At 35.6% G+C, this 24137-nt stretch overlaps 1 protein-coding gene across 4 annotated transcripts in view; it reads right to left on the minus strand.

The window, feature by feature from the left end:
* smap1 (small ArfGAP 1) overlaps positions 1–24137 on the minus strand; it is a 254410-nt gene that overhangs the window by 155415 nt on the left and 74858 nt on the right. The window contains exons 5-6 of one of the 4 annotated variants that reach the window (XM_021480669.2): positions 19369–19440; positions 11587–11664 (exon numbers count right to left, since the gene is read on the minus strand). In XM_021480669.2, the coding sequence (XP_021336344.1) occupies positions 11587–11664; positions 19369–19440 (150 nt within the window). 4 annotated transcript variants of the gene reach the window in all.

A 24137-nucleotide genomic window follows, 5' to 3' on the forward strand; every position in this document is an offset into this window, starting at 1 on the left:
CAAAATGTTCATAAAAAAATTTGTCAATATGTAAAAACTGAAATTGCTTTTCTGGAATGTTTGATCAAACATTTGTTAGCTCAATCTATAAACTCTAACACTCTAATCGTATATTTCGTAGTCGAATAAAGTACTTACAGGCGTCCTAACTGCTATATGACCTTACCCTGCTAAACTGCTTGACCCCCGTTAATTGCTGCTTGCAGCTATATTTATTATTATTATTATTAACAATAAAAATATTGACATATATGAATAGAAATAAATGCACATACATTTACACAAGTAAATACATATATTCACTCAATAATGGGCTAAAAATGGTGCGGAAATCTGCAGATTTCTATGTGCGCAGATTCTGTGTGAGCCTACTTATAAGCTATGTACATTCAAAATATTGCGTAAAACATTTGCTATTGAAGCACTGTTTCCATTCCAAGTGTTTAAGAGAATAAAATCCTCACAGTCCAATATATCAAAGATAAAATTTAAAGCTCAAGACTGCAGACGGAATATGCAGTAATCAATAATGCAATAATCATGTTATCTCGAGTGTGAAGGCATTTGGGAACACAATCAATTCTGGAATGTAATTATACAAAATAATTGGGATTTTAAATCAATAAATATCGAAACATTTTTGTTTTAATTATTAAAGTTCAATCTGAGATGAGGCAAAATCATGTGACTTTTTAGATGAGCAATGAGGAATTTATTCAGTTGTACTTTTAAAATTTGTGCTTGGCATTCTGTATTGTTCATTTTTCACCTATCATATAATATAAGTAAGGGATAATCAATGGCTTGTTGTGTGTTAAAGAATTTTAATGCACAACGTGGAGGCAAAAGATTTAGGCTAAGCAAATGGATTTCATGGAATTGATCTAACAAAAAGACAGCGATCATTGCTTTAAGTTGAATAACCTTGTGCTTAGTAAAAACACTTTAATCTATACAAGTTTATACATATGAAATAAAACATTTAGAAAGCTGTATCGAAACACCAGTTCAAGGGCACATAAGATGCATTTTGAAGAGAAAGCAGCCAAAGTCTATTTAGAAATCATTGCTGTTAAATATGTAGGGAAGTTTGGCAAAAGAAAAAAAAAAAACATATCGGCACAGGTAAGAGAACATTCTGCTTTATTTTTCTTCTCTAAAACAAAAGCAATTAGCCAAACACGCAGGATCAATGTAATATTGCATTATTTACGGTTATGAATTAATTATTAAACTTATCTTTGCGATCTGCCCAAGAAAATACAACTGAGAACAAATAATAGGTTCAAAAGTCCAAAGGCTGGCCGTTAGACACACCAACGATTAATTATATATCACATTTAAAACAACAGACATGCAAGAGATAAGATCCAGCAGCAGTTCCTGAGATGGTCTGGCCGATATAAAGCTTCTGTCGGCAGGGAACTGTTCGCGGAGCTGCCACTGACATCCTGGAGCTCACAGTAGAAATTAAAGACATGCAATCTATATATAGATAAACTAACAATTTGACTTTAAAATAACTATTTTCTCGGTTAAAAAAAACTCTTAAAAATTGATTTTGTGGCATAATTGATGAGTATTTTTCAAATTTTGAGGATATCCTGTACAGTCCTCATCGATTTCCTGTGCAGCACATGTAAGTTGCAATGATAACTACAAACATTTGGGAGAATCGCATTTATTTTGAACTGTGACTAAACTAACTGGAACTATTTGTGCAGTTAAACAAAAAATAATGCACACTCTCCAGCCAATCAGAGTCAAGAATTTCAACAGACCATGGAATAATAAAAAAATAACTAAACTATATTATACAAATTTAAGCAAAATTTTCTATTTCAAATTTGTTTTTTGTTTTTGTGATAGTTTCTTTAGTTTAGTGTAGATTGTCTGTAGTAAATTATTTTGGCATTACAGCTTTTACCACACACAATAAAACCCTTTTAAATAAATAACACTCTCATTCTTACCCAAGAGAGCAGTTTGAGCAACCCCAGCCCAAGTTATCGATTCGCTATTGATTCAGTATAAGCCTCTGGTACTTTGGTTTCAAAGCCAAAATGTTCAGATCAATCTACTCTTGCAGCAGACAGATGAACCATCAACTACAGCTGGCTGAATGTACTTCCTTCTGCTGGTTTTGTAAATGTGAATGTGCACATATAAGCCATCACGTTTGGCCACAGGCACCAGCAGCCCCAAAGGCTCTGAGGTACTGAACTGCCCTGTCAGGACGTCTCCTTTCATACCTTCATCTTTCACTCTTCTTCCTTCATCTCATCTCCGTCTCTCCGGGAGGAGTACAAGACTAGTCTAGAACAGGAGGTGTCTGTGCAGTAGCAACTCTGTCTCCTTTAACACCCAGTCGCCTTCCAGGAGTTACAAAGACTGTGAATATTCTTGACTCAGTGGAGCGGAAAGCGGAGAGATTGCAGCTGGACTTCCAAAGGCCACTGCATTTTTCAATCTTCTCCACTGTGACCCACACTTCAGAAAACACACACAACCACACTTACAAGTAGAGCTGAGACAGATGGCTGGAGTGTAGGATTGTAAACTAGCGGGGTAGAAAGCCAAAAACGACTTTGTTTGTTCTGAAAGTGAAAATAAAATTGTCACTCATCTACTGGTAGCAAGCTAGGATGAAAAAAAAATTACTTTAAAAAAGTAAGAAAATTTATTAGCCGTATACATTTCATCAGAATTAAATGTTGTTGATCAAACTCTGCATTTGCAAATTTAACATTTGAATGCAAATTATCTGTTGTTTTGCAATATACGACTAATAATAATATATAATATAACAATTAATAATATTAATAATAATAATAAAATACACAAGTTTTCGTTCTGCATGTTAGACTGGCGCTAAACCAATAATCTCTATTGTTGAATGACATTTGTTGACTCTTAAGGCTGATTTATACTTATGCGTCAAGCGCACGCGCATGTTTCGGTGCAGCCTTTGTGTGGTCGCATAGCCCTCGCTGTGGCTGTTGCCGACGCTGACGTGCACCTCTCAAAAAATGTAACTACACGTCGCAATAACGCTTAGCGCAAGCTTTGTGATTGATCGTCTTGGGCGGCACCGAAAGCCTCATGAACCCATTGGAGCGAGTGTTTATAAGCGTAGAGTCCCATGAAGGAGCTCTAGATGGAAAGTTTTGTTTTGTGTTTACCTTGTAATTAAAGCTGTTGCATGCCTGCCGGTTCCTGCCTCAAAATTAGTGAGTTTAGGTACTCGTACATTAAGGAACCATTTAGAAAAAACAAAACATCTGTGAAGAAACTCGACACAGAGGAACATAAAAACCTCACTGCGAGCTAGTGTTTGGGAAGTGTTATTGCAGAGCAGCACAAACAGTGCGCAGAAGTATAAATGCACAGCAATGCGCAAGGCATGCACTGTTCACTTGACGCAGAAGCATAAACCAGACTTAAGGGCGCACTCACATTCAGCTATCCGAACCGTGCCCGGGCGCGTTTCCCAGTTCGTTTGACAAGTGTGAGTGCTCTGAAACAGGCCCGGGTGAGGTTTAGTTGGCTAGCCCTGGCTCAGTTGGAAGAGGTGTGCCAGAGCACAGTTTGGTTGGGCTTTGGTGCGGTACGTTTGTAATGTGAATGCAAAGCGCACCTGAGCCCGAAAACTGAAAATGCAATTTCACTTTTAAGGGATTTTGTCATATAGATTTATTAATCTAATTTTTCAATGAATACAAACTGTCATAGTTTATTAAAGATGCAGACCCCTCACTGCACAACAGCTGCACCCTTAGCAAAACTCCTAGTACCTGCAGAACGATGACTTAAACATATACGAGCGTCAAAAGTGGTGGATCTATTTGGCAAAATATTTGTCTGCATCACTGCATCCCAAACTGCTAAAAATAATATAAAACAAATCGCACTTTAGCACAGTTCAAGGCAACTGTATCTAGTGTGAGTATGCCCTAAACTGAGGTAAGGAGCAGGCACATTCAAAGACACTGTACTAAATAAACAGCAAGCACATATTCTATACTAATTTTCCAAAAACTTACATTTTATTCTGACTATTTTAAATAACTAAAGATAATGTAATGGCTTTTTTTACGTGAAATCAACTTAAAAAAATGACTAGTCAAATAGGCTGAAACAATGCAGGCTAATAAAAGCTTTAAAAAAATGATAATAATTACATGTTCGTGTCAGTGCATCGCAACTTCATTTGATGAACACATTTAAATCACATTACATAAATACATTACACATTGATCAGCAAACAGTTTAACCACACCTGCAGGATGGTTGAGAACATACTTCATTGGTTTACTGGATATGCAAGAAGGAACTTCACTGGCTCTCAAGTGACAAGCAAGCATGCATATGATGTAATTTAAATGCTAAATTACTAAATTAACAGTAAACACTAAATTAAATGTTTATCATATGAAGCAATCGTTCACATTAGAAGGAATAAACAACTCAGTGCATGAATTAAGTTTGTCTATTTTTAGATGACCAGATTTTTAATAGAATGACAGTTCTCGCAGTTTTGATTAAAAATATCTTCCTTTGTAAATGAACCGTTTCTTCAATGCATTGCAAAGGAGATGCAGACAATTCGGCATTGAGTTCTGTGAACTCGAAAGAGCCTATTACAGTCGTTTCTGTTGAGTATGTGAACACAATGCCCAATCAAAGCCGTTTTAGAACTCAAAAAAGCAAGCGGGAAAATGCTGGTACCTCACTTTATTTATTTTTGATTTCAGTAGGTTAATTTGTACTATGCACTTTTATTGTTTGCTTTTCTGTACTTGTTCTAAATGCTCCTGTTATCTTTTGAACATGCAGCATTACTTGGGTTTTGTTTGATGCATTCAAAAAGCATATTTTCTTTGAGCAGGTAAAATTAAAGGTTCGGTTCATACATCTGACTGCTTGAATTAATAGACAAAATTGCATTACTGTGAAGTAAAATGAAAAATTGTTGGTTGAAAGCATGGTCATTGCATCATGATGCACAGTGATATTGAATTAAACCAAATCAATCACGTGATAATTTTAACTAAACCAAACTCTGAGACTAGTATTCATCAACAAGCAAATTTCAAATGAGAGTGATGGCGAGTAAAGGCTGATTTATACTTCTGCATCAAGTACAGTGGATGGTCTGGCACAGCCGAAAACCCCTCACAATGGCTGACGCCAATCCTGAGGCACACCTCTAAAAAAATAATTTCAAAAAAGCACTGATGAGTGTGAGTGGACCCGAGAGCAGTGGGAGAGTTGCAAGCCTGTTGGAGTGAGAGTTTAACAAGTGTCAAGTCCCGTGGAGGAGCTCCAGATGGAGACATTTGCTTGGTGTTTTATGGTTAAAGTTGTTGCATGTCTGCCGGTTCTCGTCTCTGAATGAGTGAGTTTGAGCTACTTGTACAGTAATGGCCCGTTTTCATTGAGTGGTACAGCACGGTATGATATGGGTCACTTTTATCACGCTTGCATTTCCATTTAAAGCGTACCAATGATGTATGACAGAAAGTTTCAGTCAACGTCATTCTCGCTTGAGAAAATGTCAAAGCTCTACGGGTCATTCACATGGCATATGAGAAGCGCTTCTCACAAAATCATACACATAAATACTTGTGCATAAATGTTCATTACTAATCTTTAATTAAACATGATTTGATAATAACTGCAGATCAATGATGAGTGCTAAATAGCCTACTGCAATGTCTGCAATTATGTAAAAAAAATAAATGCAACATACATGAACACATACAGTCTCCTATTTGTTACCAATTACAGAAAAAACTACATACAGTATAGATTTAGGCCGTATTTGGGTTCAAAAACAACACGCAACATTAGCCCAGTCAGTGCAAACCTCTCATCTCTATCTTTACTCTTCACCAGCACATGTGGCCTCTTGTTAGAAAGTTATTCCATCATTCCGAGTTCATAATAGTCCAAAAGGTGTTGATAATAGTTAAGCATGGCAGTTTATTCATGTTTTAGGTTGCTAAAAGAATCACTTGCTTCTTAGTTTTTTCCAGCATCTCCTTTTTTTCGCATGTCAGTCTCACATTTGTCCGTTTCTGAAAGGATCAGATGTCAGAAGCACTTAAATAATCACACACACATTATTATTATCAGCTCAAGAAGTTTGTCATTTTAAATATAGTTGCATGGTGAACGATCTCGAGAAAGAGAAACGGCTCACGCTTTTTAACGCCATTCATAAACAACTATGGGGCACAGGGTAGATCCTGCTCTTCTTCTTGGCTTTGTGACTATTCATCAAGACGACGACAAGGTTTGTTTGAGCTCGGGTTGACCATGGCTGATTATTATATGTATATATTATTACAGGGTAATGTCTCAGCCTTGTTTTTAAAAATGTTGGTTCCGTGGTTTTCATTCTCCTGGCTTGTTGCACAAGCTAGTGACGTATTTCTGTAAACCAATAGCGCTCAGTTGCAAGACTTGCTCCGCCTTTCGGTATCCTTATGTTGTGCTAGGTAGGTGGTACGGCACGGTTCGCTTTTGGGTACCTTTGGACAGTGGAAACGGTCATAAAAGCATACCGAACTGTACCACTCAGTGGAAATGGGCCATTAAGTAACAAGGTATTTCCATTACAATGTAAAAAAAAAAAAAAAAAAAAACAGCCACAAAGAAACAACACAGAGGAACATAAATTCCATGGCCAGCTAGCATTTCAGAAGTGTTATTGCAGGGCAACAAACAGAATGCAGAAGTATAAATGCATAACTATGTGCCAGGCATACGCTGTGGATTACGGTAATCACTTGACAGAAGTTTAATTTAGCAGTAAATACTAACAGCACATTTATTTTGTGTTTACCACTTTTCCCTTTAACAAGATTCTAACAACAACTAGTTTTCCATATTCTTATTTCATATGCTCGAGGGTCACCAATGTTGCCCTGCACAAGTGCCTCTCAACTCGCATCGCTTCAAGATTTTACAGAGCATGAAGGATAAGGAGCCATGCAGAGAAAGAGAATAACCCAGAGTGAAAGACACTGCTAAAGAAAAAGCACAGCCCCCTGTCCTCTCTGTGACTCTTTCCTCACTCAGGGCCACCCATCCTCGTCCTCCTGCCTGTCAATCAAACACAGCCATTGTGTTCCCTGACAGACAGATGACAATAATACACATTCCCAAGCGCCTCACGCACTCGCTTTTCTCCCACACACAAATGCCATTTTTCCTCTGCACTTGTTTTTCTGCGTCACAATCCCAGGTGACCCCTGAAAAACTGAGTTTCAGGGGAGGGAAAGGTGTGTGTGTGTGTGTGTGTGTGTGTGTGTGTGTGTGTGTGTGTGTGTATGTGTGTGTGTGTGTGTGTGTGTGTGTGTGCTTGACTATGAGTGCTTAGGAAGTGTAGCCTGAAGGAAAGCAAGGTGCCTGGAGTGATCCGTTCGCTACACAAGAACAAATGTAAGATGCCTGCTCAGGTTTTTCTTTTCTGGTGTTGCAAGGTTGTGAATGTGCGACGTCAACTAGACACACAATTCAAATTATTGCTGCTGTGGCCATTTCAGCACATCTAAAGAAGTGTTTGTTTGTTTGCTCAACATCTCTGCAGTATAGAGAAATGAAGTCAAGCCTGCAATATCTGTTACTGTACGTGTCCAGTGGCGCGGAAGAAACTCGTTCGATAGCGCTCAAAGCACTAGAGATCTGATACTCTGGGGAGTTTGTCTCTTGAAATGAACAGCAGTTTGGTTGTTTCTGTGTGGGCTATGATTGCGGTCAATACACACTAGGAGAAGTCATTGTACATGCAGAAGATTACTGTAGGAAAAATGCAAAGCTTATTTCTGAATGCCACAAACTTACATGTCAATTTGATGCAATTTTAGATTGTTATTATAATGATGAACATAGTTTTAACAGGGAGAAATTAAATCAATAAATATTCAGACTGTCCCAGGTTTGAGATTCCATCAACCCTCCCTCTTTCTTTCTTTCCAACTTTGTTCCCTGTGTATACATAGTCTTACCAAAATTAAGACAAAACGACAAAAAAAAACTATATTTTTATTTATATTAACGTTTCAAATATATATATTTATGTTGTATAATATATATATATATATATATATATATATATATATATATATATATATATATATATATATATATATATATATATATATATATATATATATGTTGAAATAACGGACAGAATTTGTGTAACCGATATATGTACGCAGAAATAAAATTGCATGCTTATTCTGAGCAGTCCTTTTTTTAAATATCTAAAAGTATAACAGATGTAATACAGCAAGAAGGTCACTGGTTCGAGCCCCAGTTTTCTCCAGGTACTCCGGTTTCCCTCATAGTCAGTCAACGACATTTAGTACAGGTTAATTAAATAAGCTAAATTAGCAGTAGTATATGTGAGTGTGTGCAAGAGTGTGTGGGTGTTTTCCCAGTGTTGGGTTGCAGCTGGAAGCACATACACTGAGTAAAACATGTGCTGGATAAGTTGGCAGTTCAATCGACTGTGGCGACCCCTGATTAATAAAGGGACTAAGCTGAAAAGAAAATGAATGAAAAAAATGTAATAAATTGTATTGTCAAGTTAAATTTAAACAAACTGGAAAATAATTAAAATGTTATTATATTTTATATGATTAAAAGCTTAATTTTAGTCAAAGTTAAGTAAACTGAAAGAAATCGCAATATGAACGACTAATTTTACACTTCAATAGAAGGGTTAATATTATGAAAATACAAAAGACTTTAGGTTGGTTATTAGTGAAGGATAGTGTATTTGTTTCTCTGTTGTGTTTCATAGGAAATATTTCTGTGTCAAGAGCTCCAAGTGTATTGCACTTTCAACTTTTGTATAGTAATGCTGGTCATAATTTTACCACCAGACATGCATCAAAAGAAAAATTTCTGCTTCCTGTTTCAAAAACTAATGCAAAGCAATGGAACGTGATTTATAGAAGAATGAGAACATGAAATTAATTGGTATCAGACATTACATGCTTTGTAACAAGCAAAATGAGGTTTTAAAAAATCGTTGAAGAAATAGTTAATGCCCCAATATTAAGTGGATTGTTGATCTGGATGTTATGTATGAATTTAGGTTTTTATGTTTTTCATTGGTCTTTGTTGTTGTGCATTATTGTACTTTTGTTTTGTGTTTGATAAACCCCAGGAAGAATAGCCACTAGCTTGGTATTGGCTAATGGGGTCCTGAAAAATAAATAAAAATAAGACCTGAGGCTACACGATATTGAAAAAAAAAAATCCAACATTGTGTGAAATTTTTGAATTCTCTAAGAATATTGCAATATAAATACAACTTCACCAGATGACTTAAATGTCTCTATTCGAAAAGAATTTATAATTTTAGATCGATTAGGATGGTTCTGTTGGGCAGTCCATCTGCATAAAATATAATAAACCATCTGCAAGCATAGAGCAATACAATAAAGATAAAGATACAATTGAAATAAACAGTGTTTTATCATCTTCAGAGTCTAACAGTATTCAGGTACATTGAAAACTGAAAATAAGGATGAATCATTATCAAAGGTTACAAATGGTACAGTTTTTTATGCCTGAATGCATTTAAAATCACTATACACTCTCATGCTAAACGCAAAAGATAAATTTAACTACAAACTCAACACTGCATATCCTGCATATCATCGATGCTAAAATGAAACATTGTGCAGCTCTACTATGAACCAACTTAAAATACATTTCTGTAATTTGTTAAAGCTCTTTTTTTTTTCAAAGTATAATTTAATTTTTTATTCAAACTATAAAATATAATTTAATCTAAATCAAAAATATTTATGTGGTCAACAAAAACACAACTTCATAACAAAACAGAACAAAATACATTCACACAAAGTGGAAATATTGTTTAATATATATTTTTTGTACTTTACAAAGTAGAAAACTATCTTATATAGTTATCTACCTTAGATCAAAAGTATAATCTTGCTTTGGACAAACCTAAACATTTCTCTAACTTGTTAGCTAGTTATGAATTACCCTCAAATTATAGTTTTGATTAGGTTGAATAGGAAAAATGTATTTTAATATTAAATTAAAAGATTTATTCAGGAAAAAAATACATTGACTTAAAGGTGAAATAGTTTCTATAGCTGATGAATTAATTGAATTACTTTGGTTTACTTAAATTTTATAAAACAAGTTATAATCAGAAACACACAATTTTTTACTTAATCCAATATAAGAATGTACTATAAATGTAAAGGCTGGCTCACACTGTGTGATTTTTTTAAATCCCGAACGATTGTGGCATGTCAGACTGCACGAACATGGCTCCCATGTCACACTGTAAGATCTTAGCTTTCAAAAAGTCAGACTGAAGGACAATGAAGACACACCAAACATGAAAGAAAACGTCCCGGAGTTTGACGTCATCCACCCGTGACACTTTCATTATCCTGCATTCTCCCAGCAAATGTAAACAAACTGTAATAGCGAGTCTCAATAATAAAACCAGGAAGAAAAAAACAGTTTTGACATTTTCCTCATTTGAATCGTGGCATTGATTGCATCATCAGATTCTGCGCTCCTATTAGATTCTTGGATTGATGCTCATCGCAGCTGTTGTCACACTGCAAGAAAGTGTCTGAAATCTTCTGACACTCCCAGAACTTCATCAGAGGAAAAATCTGATCGCAACGAGCACTAAATGGCTATCTGTGAGCATGTCAAACCAACAATTAAAGATCACCAGTTTTACCCAAATTCATCTCAGATGACAAGACCGTGGCTGAAATCTGGGGACTGTGTGAGGAGGGCTTAAGACACAGATGTTTCACATTTTTCAGAGCACCAAATCAGCATATTTTGTTGACTTTTAAAGGATCATGTGATATTAAAGATAAATCTAGTAATTCTACTTTAAAGATAAATATTGTAATAACAAAAAACTAATATCACAATATTACTGTTTTTACCTCAATTTGAAAGATAATGAATTTGATTTATCACCATAACAATTGAACACTTAACACTTTCATTTACTCCATTCTATTCTAATCGAATCTTAATTCTGAAACAAAAGTAATATGTTTTTTCAGCACTAAATTCACCAAAAGTGGCGTCTTCTGGATCACCTTATTCGCATAAAGTTCCTCAACTATCTGACATTCTCTCCACGTTCTTCCCAAACTCCCCACATGAGGTTCTTAAACCTAAATGAACCCAGAGATTTCAGTGATCTAATTTCCAGCAAAGAGATGTATGAATATGCAAGACAAATTAAACTCCAGTGCCCAGAGTGTTTAAATTGACATCACAAGAGAGACGGGACTATGATCTTCCTTATGGCCGCTGTGCATTAATGCGTGATTCCCAGACACTCAGTAATCAAGCGAAACACAACATCAAAAAAAGTCTCAAATTTGTGAAGCATTTCCCTAATGAGATCACATTTCAGAGACTCAGCATGGATGTGATCAGCATCAGGTACACGATTTTTTAAATAGAAATGATTCATAAGCGCATCTCTTGTTAAAAAGGGCACTCGTTCCATTTTTTTTTTTTTTTTTTGTCAGTAATGAAATTTCTTACCTTCTCCAGAACTGCTGGTTTGTTCTCTTTATCCGTGTCCTTTTCTCTTTTCTTCTCCTCCTTTTTCTTCTCTCTCTCCTTCTGTGTCAGATTGAAGAGCAGAAAATATTGTGTGTCAGGATAAACTGTACTCAGAGACAGGACAGGTTTGCACACACACACAAACACTTTACGCATGCACACGCAAGAAACTGAAGGTGGGGAAAAAGTGGAGTCAGCTACAAGTCTGAGGTGCCTTTAGGGCACAAGGAGTACAATCCTGCCTTGAGGCCTGTACTTTGAGAGCTTAAATATGGCAACCACAGCTTGAAACACACAGTAAGATTTATACTATAGGTTTCTTCAATTATAGACATGTTGCAGAGGAATTTTATTTGTCTTTACAATTGGTTCACTATTACCAAGTTAATATTGCGCAGTTAGCATGGCTCATTTGAATAGATATGAACACTAGGTGTCATCCAAATCATGGTGTGCACCAAACAAAAACAAAAAACACTCTTTCAAGTTAAGATTAGTTTGACATAAACGCCCCCAACCCACCGAATGAGGGTAGATTTCAGCTGTGGCGCATTAGAAAGCCACTTCGGCAGGTTGAAAATAATTTTTAATTTTAGTTTATTTAAAAAGTCACTGGAATTAACAACTAATTGCAAGGTGATGATAGGAAACCACAACTCTCATGAGTAATCCCTGCAACCCAGTGTTTGCTCAAGCGCCACACAATAGAAAAAGTGAAATGAATGAGCACAGAGCTCCACACTTTCGCTTCAGTTCAGTTATTTAACATTGTGTGTATACCAGCTGGTATGGCATACACAACACATAAAAAGTTAAATGAATGAGTCGTGTGGACATAATTTCTAAATAAAGCAATTTTAACATGCCAAAGTCAAATTTATACAATATAAAATTTATTTTACCAACAACAAGATTATCTCTAGTAAAAATGCCAATGCTAGAGATGCTGAACAACTACTACCAGTGGCCGGTGGTCAAAAAAGTTAATGCCAAGCCCTGTTATTACTACATAAACAATCAGATTTTTTTATCTCATCCTAAACCTACTCCTCACCACAATTTAAATGTGTTAAACAAATTTTAACAAATCTCAGACAATAATATTCTTGTGCAAAAACACACAAAATAACATATTACAAGAGTACTGAAAACTAGACATCTGACTAGTCATTTTAAAGGCATAGTTTTTAATTAAATTAAACCCAAAAATTGTAATGACCTATTTACAGTTTCGGTTGTGGTTACAAACCTTTATGGGTTTCTTCTGATGACCACAAAAGAATAGATTTTAAAGAATGCTGGCTCTGCTTGCACCCAATGACTTCCAAACTATTTTTTTTACTGTGAAAGTCAATGGGTTCCAAGCTAACATTTTTCAAAACATCTTATTTTGCGTTCAACAGAAGAAACTTAAACAGGTTTTGAACAAGTCAAGAGTGAGTAAATGACAGAACTTTCATTTTTATTTGAAATATCCCTTTAAGATCAGCTTATTACAACCAGATTCCAAGTTAAATTTATCTATTAAGTACAATTAATTTTTGATCATTTGTTAGTGAAGTGAGGTAAAGTAAGAAAACTTTAAATTCATTTAATTATAAACTTAATTTATTTACTTATTTTAAACCATTCATTTTTTATTTGTGGTTTCTAAGTTCAAACACAATTCTACCAAGGCTTTTTACAACACGTATTAAGCTTGGCCTTGATATCAAGCTCTCTTTTTCTCACAGATTTGCATGTAAGGCTGGTCAAGGTGTGGGAGTGATGGATCAGAGTGGGTTTTCTGCAGTGGTGCTGCTGTGTCTGACTGGCACTATGATTACCAGCAGACGGAACAAATGGAGAGCCGGCCTGTAGGAGAGGTGCGGATTGGCCGTTTGGAGCTCTTTATGGGCACATTGATTATTCTATTTCCCCTCTGCATGCTGACAGAGCTGTGCTATCGATTCCTTTCCACAGCACAGCACAGAGGCAACAGACTCCACACTCTCTTCAATACAACCACAGTGCTTTCAACAACAATTGTGAAGCCGCCAGCGTGGTTCCTATAGGCTCTGTCACCTTCCCCTTTGTTCCGCTTAAATTAACGTTCCGACAGGCTGTTTTATAATCTGCTGCCAAAACTATCAATAGACATACGCCTCTGGTTTGTTCAGTTAAATTTGGTTTACACGCTCCATTTGACAAATAGATTATGCACTGGAATAGTGAACATTAAAGAAAGGTAAAAGATTTGATACACTCTTCGTTAAATATTATTATTGATGATTTAGTTTAATAAAATGAACAAATAACAAAAAAGTGTTTTATATTTGAAACAACAAATAATAATAATAATGATAATAATAATAATAATAATTATTATTATTATTATTATTATTATTCATTCATTTTCTTTTCGGCTTAGTCCCTTTATAAATCCGGGGTTGCCACAGCGGAATGAACCACCAACTTATCCAGCATGTTTTTTTACGCAGCGGATGCCCTTCCAGCTGCAACCCATCTCTGGGAAACATCCACACACTCATTCAGACTCATAAACTACGGACAATTTTGCCTACCCAATTTACCTGTACCGCATGTCTTTGGACTGTGGGGTAAACCAGAGCACCTGGAGGAAACCCACGTGAACACTGGGAGAACATGCAAACTCCACACAGAAACGCCAACTGACCTAGCCAAGGCTTGAACATATAGTGTCCCCTTTACTTTTACTGGGGCAAAAGATGTCACACAGACCACAGGTTGAGCTCCCCTGCTGGCCTCACTAACACCACTTCCAACAGCAACCTATTTTCTCATGTGGTCTACCATCCAGGTACTGACCAGGCTCACCCCTGCTTAGCTTCAGTGAGTAACCGGTCTAGAGTTACAGGGTGATATGCAGGGCCGGAGTGGGACTCTTTTTTAGCCCTGGAGTTTCAAGCCTCAGACCGGCCCACCTCAGTTCACCACTGACTATATTAAAATAAGGTTATTTCCAATTCAGTTTCTAATTACACTATCACGTCTTTTATTGAGAAAACAGCTCTTTTAGAACTTTAAATGTTCAACAACCCTTACAGTATTATGTCTTAACAATAAAAATGCAAAAAAAAATTGTTACTCAGACAAGGACCGAACCCAGGTTGGCCGCGTCATAATCTAACGTACTAACCACTGTACCACAACAGCTGTACGTTGAATGGTGACTTATCTAGTTATATCATCTTTAACCTGCAGGCTGCATCCTGCTCATGAGGCTACGAGAAAATAGATAAAAAGAGCAGAGCTGTGGTAAAATAATGAATAAGAAGGCTGTGGTCAAGTAAATAAATAAATTATTTTTAAAAAGTGTGACTGCTGAGAGCTACAGATTCTGGAACTAGGGACACCGGCCCTCGCGGCCAAAAAACGGACCGGCCCACCGGGAATTCTCCCGGTCCTCCCGATTAGCCAATCCGGGCCTGGTGATATGGCTGTATCATCCGCTTATGCAACAAGCCAGAATGAAAACATTAATTTTGAGAGATTAATATATAAATATATATATAAATAGTGAGAGATTAATGAGAGATTAATTTATATATATATATATATATATATATATATATATATATATATATATATATATATTAGGGATGTAACGGTATCAGAATTTCACGGTACGGTAATACCTCGGTATGAATGTCACGGTACGGTATTTATTGAATCATTTACAGGAAAAAACAAAACTTATGAAAATACTCCAAAAAAGTGCCAAAAGTGTCAATGACATACAAATTAGCCATCTATCTGTAAGCTTTGAAACAGGAACTTCAATTTTAATAACAAAAAATTATTAAACCATGTAAAAAAAATTAAGTTTCAATTTAGTACTGTTGAAAACTCATGACATTCAACATTTAATCACACTCAGCCCATCTACCCAGATCAGAGCTCTGCTAGTCGGACTTCTCATCAAGCATCTCCCGCTGGATCTAATCTCACTATATTTATTAAACGGGATATTTCATTTATCTTGTTGTCTTTATCTAACGACATATTCCCTGACTTTGGGCATTGGAATCTATTACTTGTTCTCAGGTAACGTGTTTTGGCTGAGCGCAAAGATAAGTTAATGATTAATGTAACCACGTACATTCTGTATATTGACTGATCGCTTGCCTTTATTTCCTATAATGTATAAACTTATTGTATGTTATACTTTTAAAATGGCCATTATCGATTCTTAAAACTGATACTCAGCAAAAGAGAGGCTGTGTTTCGTATTTTCACTGAAGTTGAAAGGAGGCAGTTGTTATCGGCTCCGTTTTGTTATAAATATCCACACAGTGAAGATGACGCTCATCTTATGCAGCACGACGCCTCAACATGTCTGCTGTCTAAGTTGCTAATATTAAAATGAAAATAGGCAGTTCCTTAAATCATGTTTACATTTTATTGTTGAGAAAGTGAAACAACGAAGCCAGGGTGATGTGAATGAAGTTATAAAGTACACTGTTCCCTTTGAAGATTTACCCGTGTCCTCGGTATAATCTGCTTTTCCATATCAAACTGAGAAGAAGAGACTGCAGCCTTGATCAAACTTGCAAAGTCTGAACTTACACGGAGAGAATGCAGGACTTAACTGTGCGTGTTAGGCTACTTAATATTCAGGAAAAGCCCCAATCAGAGAGGCAAACATCTGCAGCCCCGCCTCCGTTTTCAGATGTCTCCGTTTTCCATCATCCACAATGAGACGGAGCAGCAGCGTTTCAAGAATGAAACCGGCCTCTCCAGCGTTTTCGAAACGCTCTGTTTTCGGCGCTCGAGAACTCCGGCGTAGTGTGGACGGTTGGCGTAACCGTAGCAAAACTTATGCGTTTTCAAACTAAAACGCATTAGTGTTAACGGGGCCTTAGAGTTTTCCAGCTCTTTTCATCCCCGCTTCTAGCAGCACACTCCATTTCCGCATTACTGGATCTGTAGCGACAACAGACCTTAAGGGCTGATGGTCAAGCATGGGCTGATGGCAATTGTAGTTTTCGCTACCTCCCGTTCGCTTCATTCGCCTGAGCAAATTTTCTCAGAAGACCTATAGTTTTACCGAGTCATGCGACTTCAGTAATATCGAAAAAAATTAATATTGCGGTATGACGGTATTTACAATACCGTTACATCCCTAAATATATATATATATATATATATATATATATATATATATATATATATATATATATATATATATATATATATATAGATATATATATATATATATATATATACATATATACACATATATATATACATATATACACATATATATATACATATATACACATATATATATACATATATACACATATATATATACATATATACACATATATATACATATATACACATATATATATATATATATATATATATATATATATATATATATATATATATATATATATATATATATATATATATATACATATACATACATATACATATATATATATACATATACATATATATACATATATATATATACATATACATATATATACATATACATATATATACATATATATACATATACATACACACATATAATAAGAGCCATGGTCAATCCAGGCTCAAACTAACCTTGACGTCGTCTTGATGAACACTCACAAAGCTACGGAGTAGAGCAGAATCTACCCTGGGTCTCGTAGTTTTTTATGAGCCAGTCTGAGTTTCTTGCTTGCGCTCACTGTGCGTCTATATCTAAAATTACAAACTTCTTGAGCTGATGATAATAGCGTGTGCTTGATTATTCACGTGCTTTTGAAACCCGATCCTGTCAGACTCTGACAAACACGAGAGTGAAGCGCGGAAAAAAGGAGAAAGCGGAAAAAAGGAGCACATTATTTCTTCAGCAAACGTTAACAAAATGCCTTGTTTTAATTTGTATCATCACCTTTTGGACTAATATGGAAATTATAAAATTACTCTTTAACAGAGGCTACACATGCTGCTGAAGATTACAGACACAGATCAGAGGTCTTCTCTGACTGTAGGCTATATTTTGTGTTGTTTGGAACCTAAATAAGGACTAAATATCTGCTGTGTGTAGTTGCTATGTAGTTGGTAACATATCGAAGACTGTCTGTGTCTGTATGTGTTCATATATGTTAATTCATTTATTCATTTAATATAATCACAGACGCTACAGTAGGCTATTTTACACTCATTGAAATCCTGTTTATAGAAAAGTAAGTAATAAACATTTATTCACAAGTATTTATGTGTGTAAAGCCTCTGTTTTGTGAGAAGTGCTTTTCATATGATATGTGAGTGACCCGTACAGTTTTATTGTAGACATTTCCTCGAGCGAGAATGATGCGACTGAAACTTTCTGTCATACACCACACACCCACCAAAAGGGTACCCTTGGTAGTGTAAACGCAAGCCTGATAAAGCTGACCCGTACCGTAATGTACCAGTCAGTGGAACCGAGCCATAAAGGCACGATATGTAATTTTCACCACTAGAGGGCGCGTTTTCACAACAATCAAAGGCGTAGTTTGGTAATGCCATTACTGCGTGTGGAACTATGGGAGTTGTTGACTTTATTCCATCCAATCCTACATGACTCCTGCAGAAATCATGTTCATAAATACCGTATTCAAAAGTTATTATTATGATAGTATGAAACAGAGTAACACTAAAAGCTGTCAAAGCCAAACAAGGCCGCTGAAGAAATTGCTTTATTTATTTGAACTTGAAATAATCCATTCCACATTTGGAATAATATTATTCTATATGTCAGCAAAGTATATAATACTGTCCTGTATAATACTGTATATATTACTGTTAAAAACGTCCACGTCTAACATTTAGGCGCTGTTGAGCACATGCCTCAACAGAAATGACTGTGATTGGCCACAAGCGGACATCAGTTCACTGAACTCACTGCTGTTTACTGAGTGTAAACACAGATATACAAAAATTGAAGTATTGCAGTCACGTCGACTAGCTGGTTTGTCTTTAAGCTGACAAACGAGCGATCCGTTGATGAATTGCGGCTTTAAAACAATCCAGTGTCCTTTTATCTGTGGTTACATAAACAGCTGTGAGTTTGGTGAACTGATGACCATTACAGTTATTTTTGTTAAGCATGTAAACACAACTGCAAATCAGCGCTGCTTAAGAACTCTCAACAGCGTTCAAATGTTAGTGAGAAATTGACGTTTTTAAAAATCTCAGTATCGACTAGTACCGAATTGCAGTATTATAACAACCCTAAATGTATGATTCAAAGACATTTTTACATACATATGACACCATCTACTGTACCATGTTACTGATGCAATCTTCACTTGATATTAGGTTTAATCTATTTTGATCACTACTGTAGGCATCAGTATTTACATTTAAACAAACGTATAGGATTTCTGTCATAATTTGACTTTTAGTAACGCAAGACTGAAACACTCAAGACTGTTTCATTCTTGCACATATCAAAATATACTAATCAATGCTTTTGTTTTGATTTTGCTCTTCAAAAGTTCAACAAAGCTACAGTCATTTTGAAAATCTAATATTTTAACAATTAATCTCTCAGCTCTAATGCCTACTTCATAAATGTGGCTAATATAGGACATGTTTGCCATATTTCCAACTATACAATTTGGAAAGCAATAATTCTAGACTTAAGCATACTGTTGAAGATAGAAAACATGTAAATTGGGATGCAGTCTAGAGCATGCAGAGCACAAGCACAGCACTGAGATCAGTGAAGCGCACAGCACATCGCTACAGTACCTCCAGTTTGCTTTTCTCAGCTGCTTGCGAAGAAGGAGACGATACTGAGGGCAAAGCAGCATCAGAGGACTTCTGCAGGGCCAGAGGAGAGAGGGGGAAAGAGGGAAATTGAAAGAGAATGAGAGAGAGATGAAGAGAGCATGTGGAAGGAATAGAGCGGAAGGAGAGAAAACAGAATTAATAGGCTGCAGCGATCACTATACAGTGAATAATTATTCAGCCTGTGGGGAAAATGGGAAAAGCAAAATTTATATACTGATACACTCAGTCACATACGCTGCAAAAATAGAACTTTTAATCATCAGTATTTCTCACCCCTATTCAGACAATAAATTCACTTGAGAAGCAACATTGCTTAAGATATCAAGACTTGTTTTTATCATCTTGGGAATTTATTTGTTACCCCATGGCATTATTTTTATTATTACTTTATTGTAAAGCACTGTAAGATTGAAGCGAAAAACCTACTTGCCAAAGGGGTAGGAAAATAATTCAAACATATATAGAGATATTTTTAAAAACATCTTTAATGTGGTTTTACTTCTCAAAGTGAATTTATATTCTTTCAAGAATGCAGAGACATTTAACTGGAAAAACAACAACAACAACAAAAAAAATAAAAAAAAATAAAAAAAAAATATATATATACACACATGAAGAAGCCCACATTTCAGCAGCCACATCAATCATCAAGGACACATTTTGCTGGATAAAAATAGCACAGACTTTTCCAGCTGTTCCAAAAGACTCTGTGAACGTAAGAAATGAGACCATCTGCCGAATCTGCAGTCAGTCTGTCAAACTGCAGGACCAAGACTGCCTTGAATCAATAGAATTAACTCACAAGTGTAGCCACTGCAAACAATCGCATTAATCAGACGACGATGTTTGAAAAGCTTCCTTGTGTACATTTACATTTGTATATAAACCGCCCAGCCACATTCAATAATATGGATTTCTATTCTATTCTGTTTTAGTGTGAATTGTATTGCCTGGAGGTAAGAAATAGCATCAATTGTGATGACAAAGCAATAAAAATGATTCCAATACTATTTGCATAATAGGACTAGAAGACTGCAAAATGTGACAATTTTTGTGAGTGGAAAATGGATACAAAACACTTAAAATTCCGTTTTGTTGTTTCTTTAGTTAAAGTAATGCTATTTAAATGTAACCGAGTCATGTTTTCAATTCTCTGTAGTTTTATATGAATTGCAGGAGATTAGGAGTTGTGTGAATTCCTGAAAACAGAACACTGAAAGAAAAAAGAATGAAAACACAGTTCCTCTCTAATTATGCACAAATGTCTTATGATTAATGTTGTATGAAGTACCAAACACTGCACTTGTTGAGAAAAAATACATACAGTATGTACTGACAACATGAAAATAAAATCATTAAAAATAAAAACTTGTACAAGTTCGTTTGTTATACTGATGCAGGACAAACAGATACAAGACCAGGTCTGAGGTATTTGACCCAATAGAATTGGTCAAATATAAATAAATAAATCCATGCATAAATACACCTACACTTAAATAAATAAGTACATAAATAAATTAATTAATAACCAACAGCCAAACACAAACACACCTCATATTAAACTGAATAAAATATTTCAGCACACTTTTTTGTTTTTGAATCCTGAGATCAAAGCTTTTTAGTACTTCAAGAGTGCATGTTGTAGAATCTACCATGAATCTGAAGATACCCTCACTTTTGTTGTCTTGCTTTTTTTCTCTTTCCTCTAACTTTACCGCTTTCATTGGCTGTGGCAGTTTGTTTAGGTTGTGTTCATTAGCTATAGGGTATGTAGATGGCAAGAAAGAGAGGTAGGGAGAAAAATGAATGCGTAAAAAAAATGAATGGGTACAATTCAACAACAAAAACAAGTAAATTTAATATTAAGCCAAACAATTTGGACTTTCCCTTGTCCTTTTTTAGCCCTTGCACTTTAATTTGTTTATTTGTAAAATAAATATTTTACTCACTGAAGTTACCGAATAGTTACAGCTATAATGTATTTGTAAGTTAATCAAAGAATTCAATATAAATTGAATTATCGAATAAATGTTTTATTATTCATATCAAATATTTTCCAAATAAAACATTTAGTTTATTTTCCACAAAACAAAATGTAGGCCACAATTTAATCATTCTAACACATCATGGCTATGTGAATTAAAAGTAATTTAGTACCTGAATCAGACAGAAAGTGAAAAGGACACATCTGAAACTCACGCCTGCTCTCCAAAATAAAACACGAGAAGAGTCTTTCATATATATTCGCATTATAAGTATGTGTAAGTAACATAAAACGTTCACATATCTTTATGAGTTCTTTATTCGAGATGTAGAACATGCAGAGAAAGTGGCGGCATGGAGAGAATGCACACGCTGATGAAAATTGTGAGTGTTTACAGCATACCTGTCAACATTGGGAAATAAGAGATTTGCCCACCATAATAAGGGATTCCTTCAGCACCCCCCTTCCCCCTTAAAAAAAAATAAAATACTAAATATGTTCATTTGGAGCCATTTTATTGTAAATAAACAGTTAAATGGTCAGTAATATGTTTTAAAATTATTATTAACAAAAGAAAAATAAATATATACATTAGCAGCAAAAACATTAGCAAACAGTTCAGCTTATTAAAATTAATAGCTATTATACTGAAATAGAATCAAGCTAAATCTCATTAGCAGTTTCGTTATAACTTACAAATTCTGAATAAAGAGCAACAAATGAATCTCTCATTTAGATTTTTTTATTACATTAAATATGAGGTGTCACTTTAAAAATGCACACATCTAACGTTACAATAAAAGCATTCGACTGCCTTCCTAACTTTTTATGCTCATTTAAGACAAAATTAGATGTGTTTGCAAAAAAAAAAAAAAAAAAAACACCAAGATCGACATCTTTATATGTTATTTTTATTAATTATGTGTATATGTCTGTTTAAACATGCACACAAAAGCCAAACTTTCTCTTCTCTTTAAATCGCATGTACAGAATCCGTTTGGGAAACAGAATCTGTTTATCACTATGGAGCACGTCAGCTGACAGTCATGCACCATTATATGACTGTTTTGAGGATTGTATAGGATGGGCGACGGCACCTGTAATCAAAAGGAAAGGGAATCGCACCGTTTTTAATATTTATTTTTTCATGTTTTTATTCCTAAACAAAGCGAAAGCACAGAACAGACTCGCGTTTAAGAGCATGGGGCAACCTCTAATGGTTCGGCGGTGTGGGTTGCGTAAAGGGAGGCTCGAATGTTCAGAGAAAGACTGAAAATATGATCAAAGTGTACAGCGGTTTGATGGATAAATATGAATTTGCAGCTAAATTATTAACGGTTCAAAACAGCATTTCCCATGGTTTACATCCATGTTTACGTCCTTGCTACAACATACCATTAATGCTAGACACTGTGCATGTAATAGCTCAATTTTAACAAATAAAAATACTTAAAGGTTGTGGCTCACAGTCCACAGCTTCTGCTATTGTGGTTGGAGCTGAAAGCTGTTCTTTGTCAAATGCTAGCTATATCTTTTATATAATTCTCTGGAACATAAATAAAATTAAGCTGTAAGCCCTTTTCTCTTTGTGACGTGTCATTTGGAAGACTAAATACAGAAACAGAAAAAGCGCTGTGAAAATAACAGCGTTTGGACAGCATTTTTAGCTTTCTCTGTTATAACATTACAGCGACTCCGGCCAAACATCCTTACTGTGTGGGGTGTATGCATGTAATGTAAAGTTTATGACTTCATCAAGCTGGATATATATTTTTTGTAGTCCCCAAACTTTGTTCGCTGTATGCTTTGCTAAGCGAACTCTGTAAAAGCCTCTGTAAAAAAAAAAAAAAAAAAAAAAATTGCGTATTACTTTTAGAGATGTTGTTCATGTTCACAAAGCTACATTACAAATGAACTAAAGTTTGTATTACGAAATCATAGTAGTGGACCACCCCCTTGCTTAATTTTGACATGTTACAGTATTTCTGAAAACAATTCTTGATTCAATTCAACTTAAATTTCTTCAATCATTGTTGATTTTAATTTAATTACTTTTATTACTGGAAATAAGACAGCACTGTAAGAAAAAAACTTTTTTTGCAGTACAATAGGCTATCCAGTTTTTTTCCTGCTATTCCATAATGCCACAAATGTTGTTGGCTAAGCTTAACTTATATTAAACCCAGAACACTCCATTAAAACAGGTGACGTGGCAAGGGAAAAGGCACAGGAAGACAGATGACTTTCCCTTTGTCCCAGTATGGAAGTGTTCCTGTCAGCAGCATGTGTCTACAAAGCACAAGCTGAACAAGTAGGTCTATTATAGCCCAAGTTAGCACAGAAACGTCCAGACTGGTTCATTACCTGCTGATGGATCCCCCTCATAATATGCTTTTATTGGGTTAGCATCAGCACTATGCCCCACAGCAGCATGGGCCCATATTCATTAGAGAGCCATTAAATAATACCACAATAGTGCCCCCCCCCACCTCCCCTCCGAATCCCTTTTATACCAGCATGCCCGTCTGGGGAAATAAGTCCAGAACGGGAAACAGAAGGAGATGAACAGAGACGGTCAATAAGCAGAGACAGCAATCAGCCCGGAGAGTGAAGGGAGAAGCGATCTCCATCTTAATGCAGCCCAAAGTGTGAAGTCCCCCGTCCTCTCAAAGAAGTAATAGCATCAGCGTGAGGTGCAAAGGTCTCTGGCTTTCTAGCTGAGAAGTAATAGAAGGAACAGACA

Source organism: Danio rerio, chromosome 13 (assembly GCF_049306965.1).
Source record: "Danio rerio strain Tuebingen ecotype United States chromosome 13, GRCz12tu, whole genome shotgun sequence".
In the NCBI taxonomy this organism is placed as follows: Eukaryota; Metazoa; Chordata; class Actinopteri; order Cypriniformes; family Danionidae; genus Danio; species Danio rerio.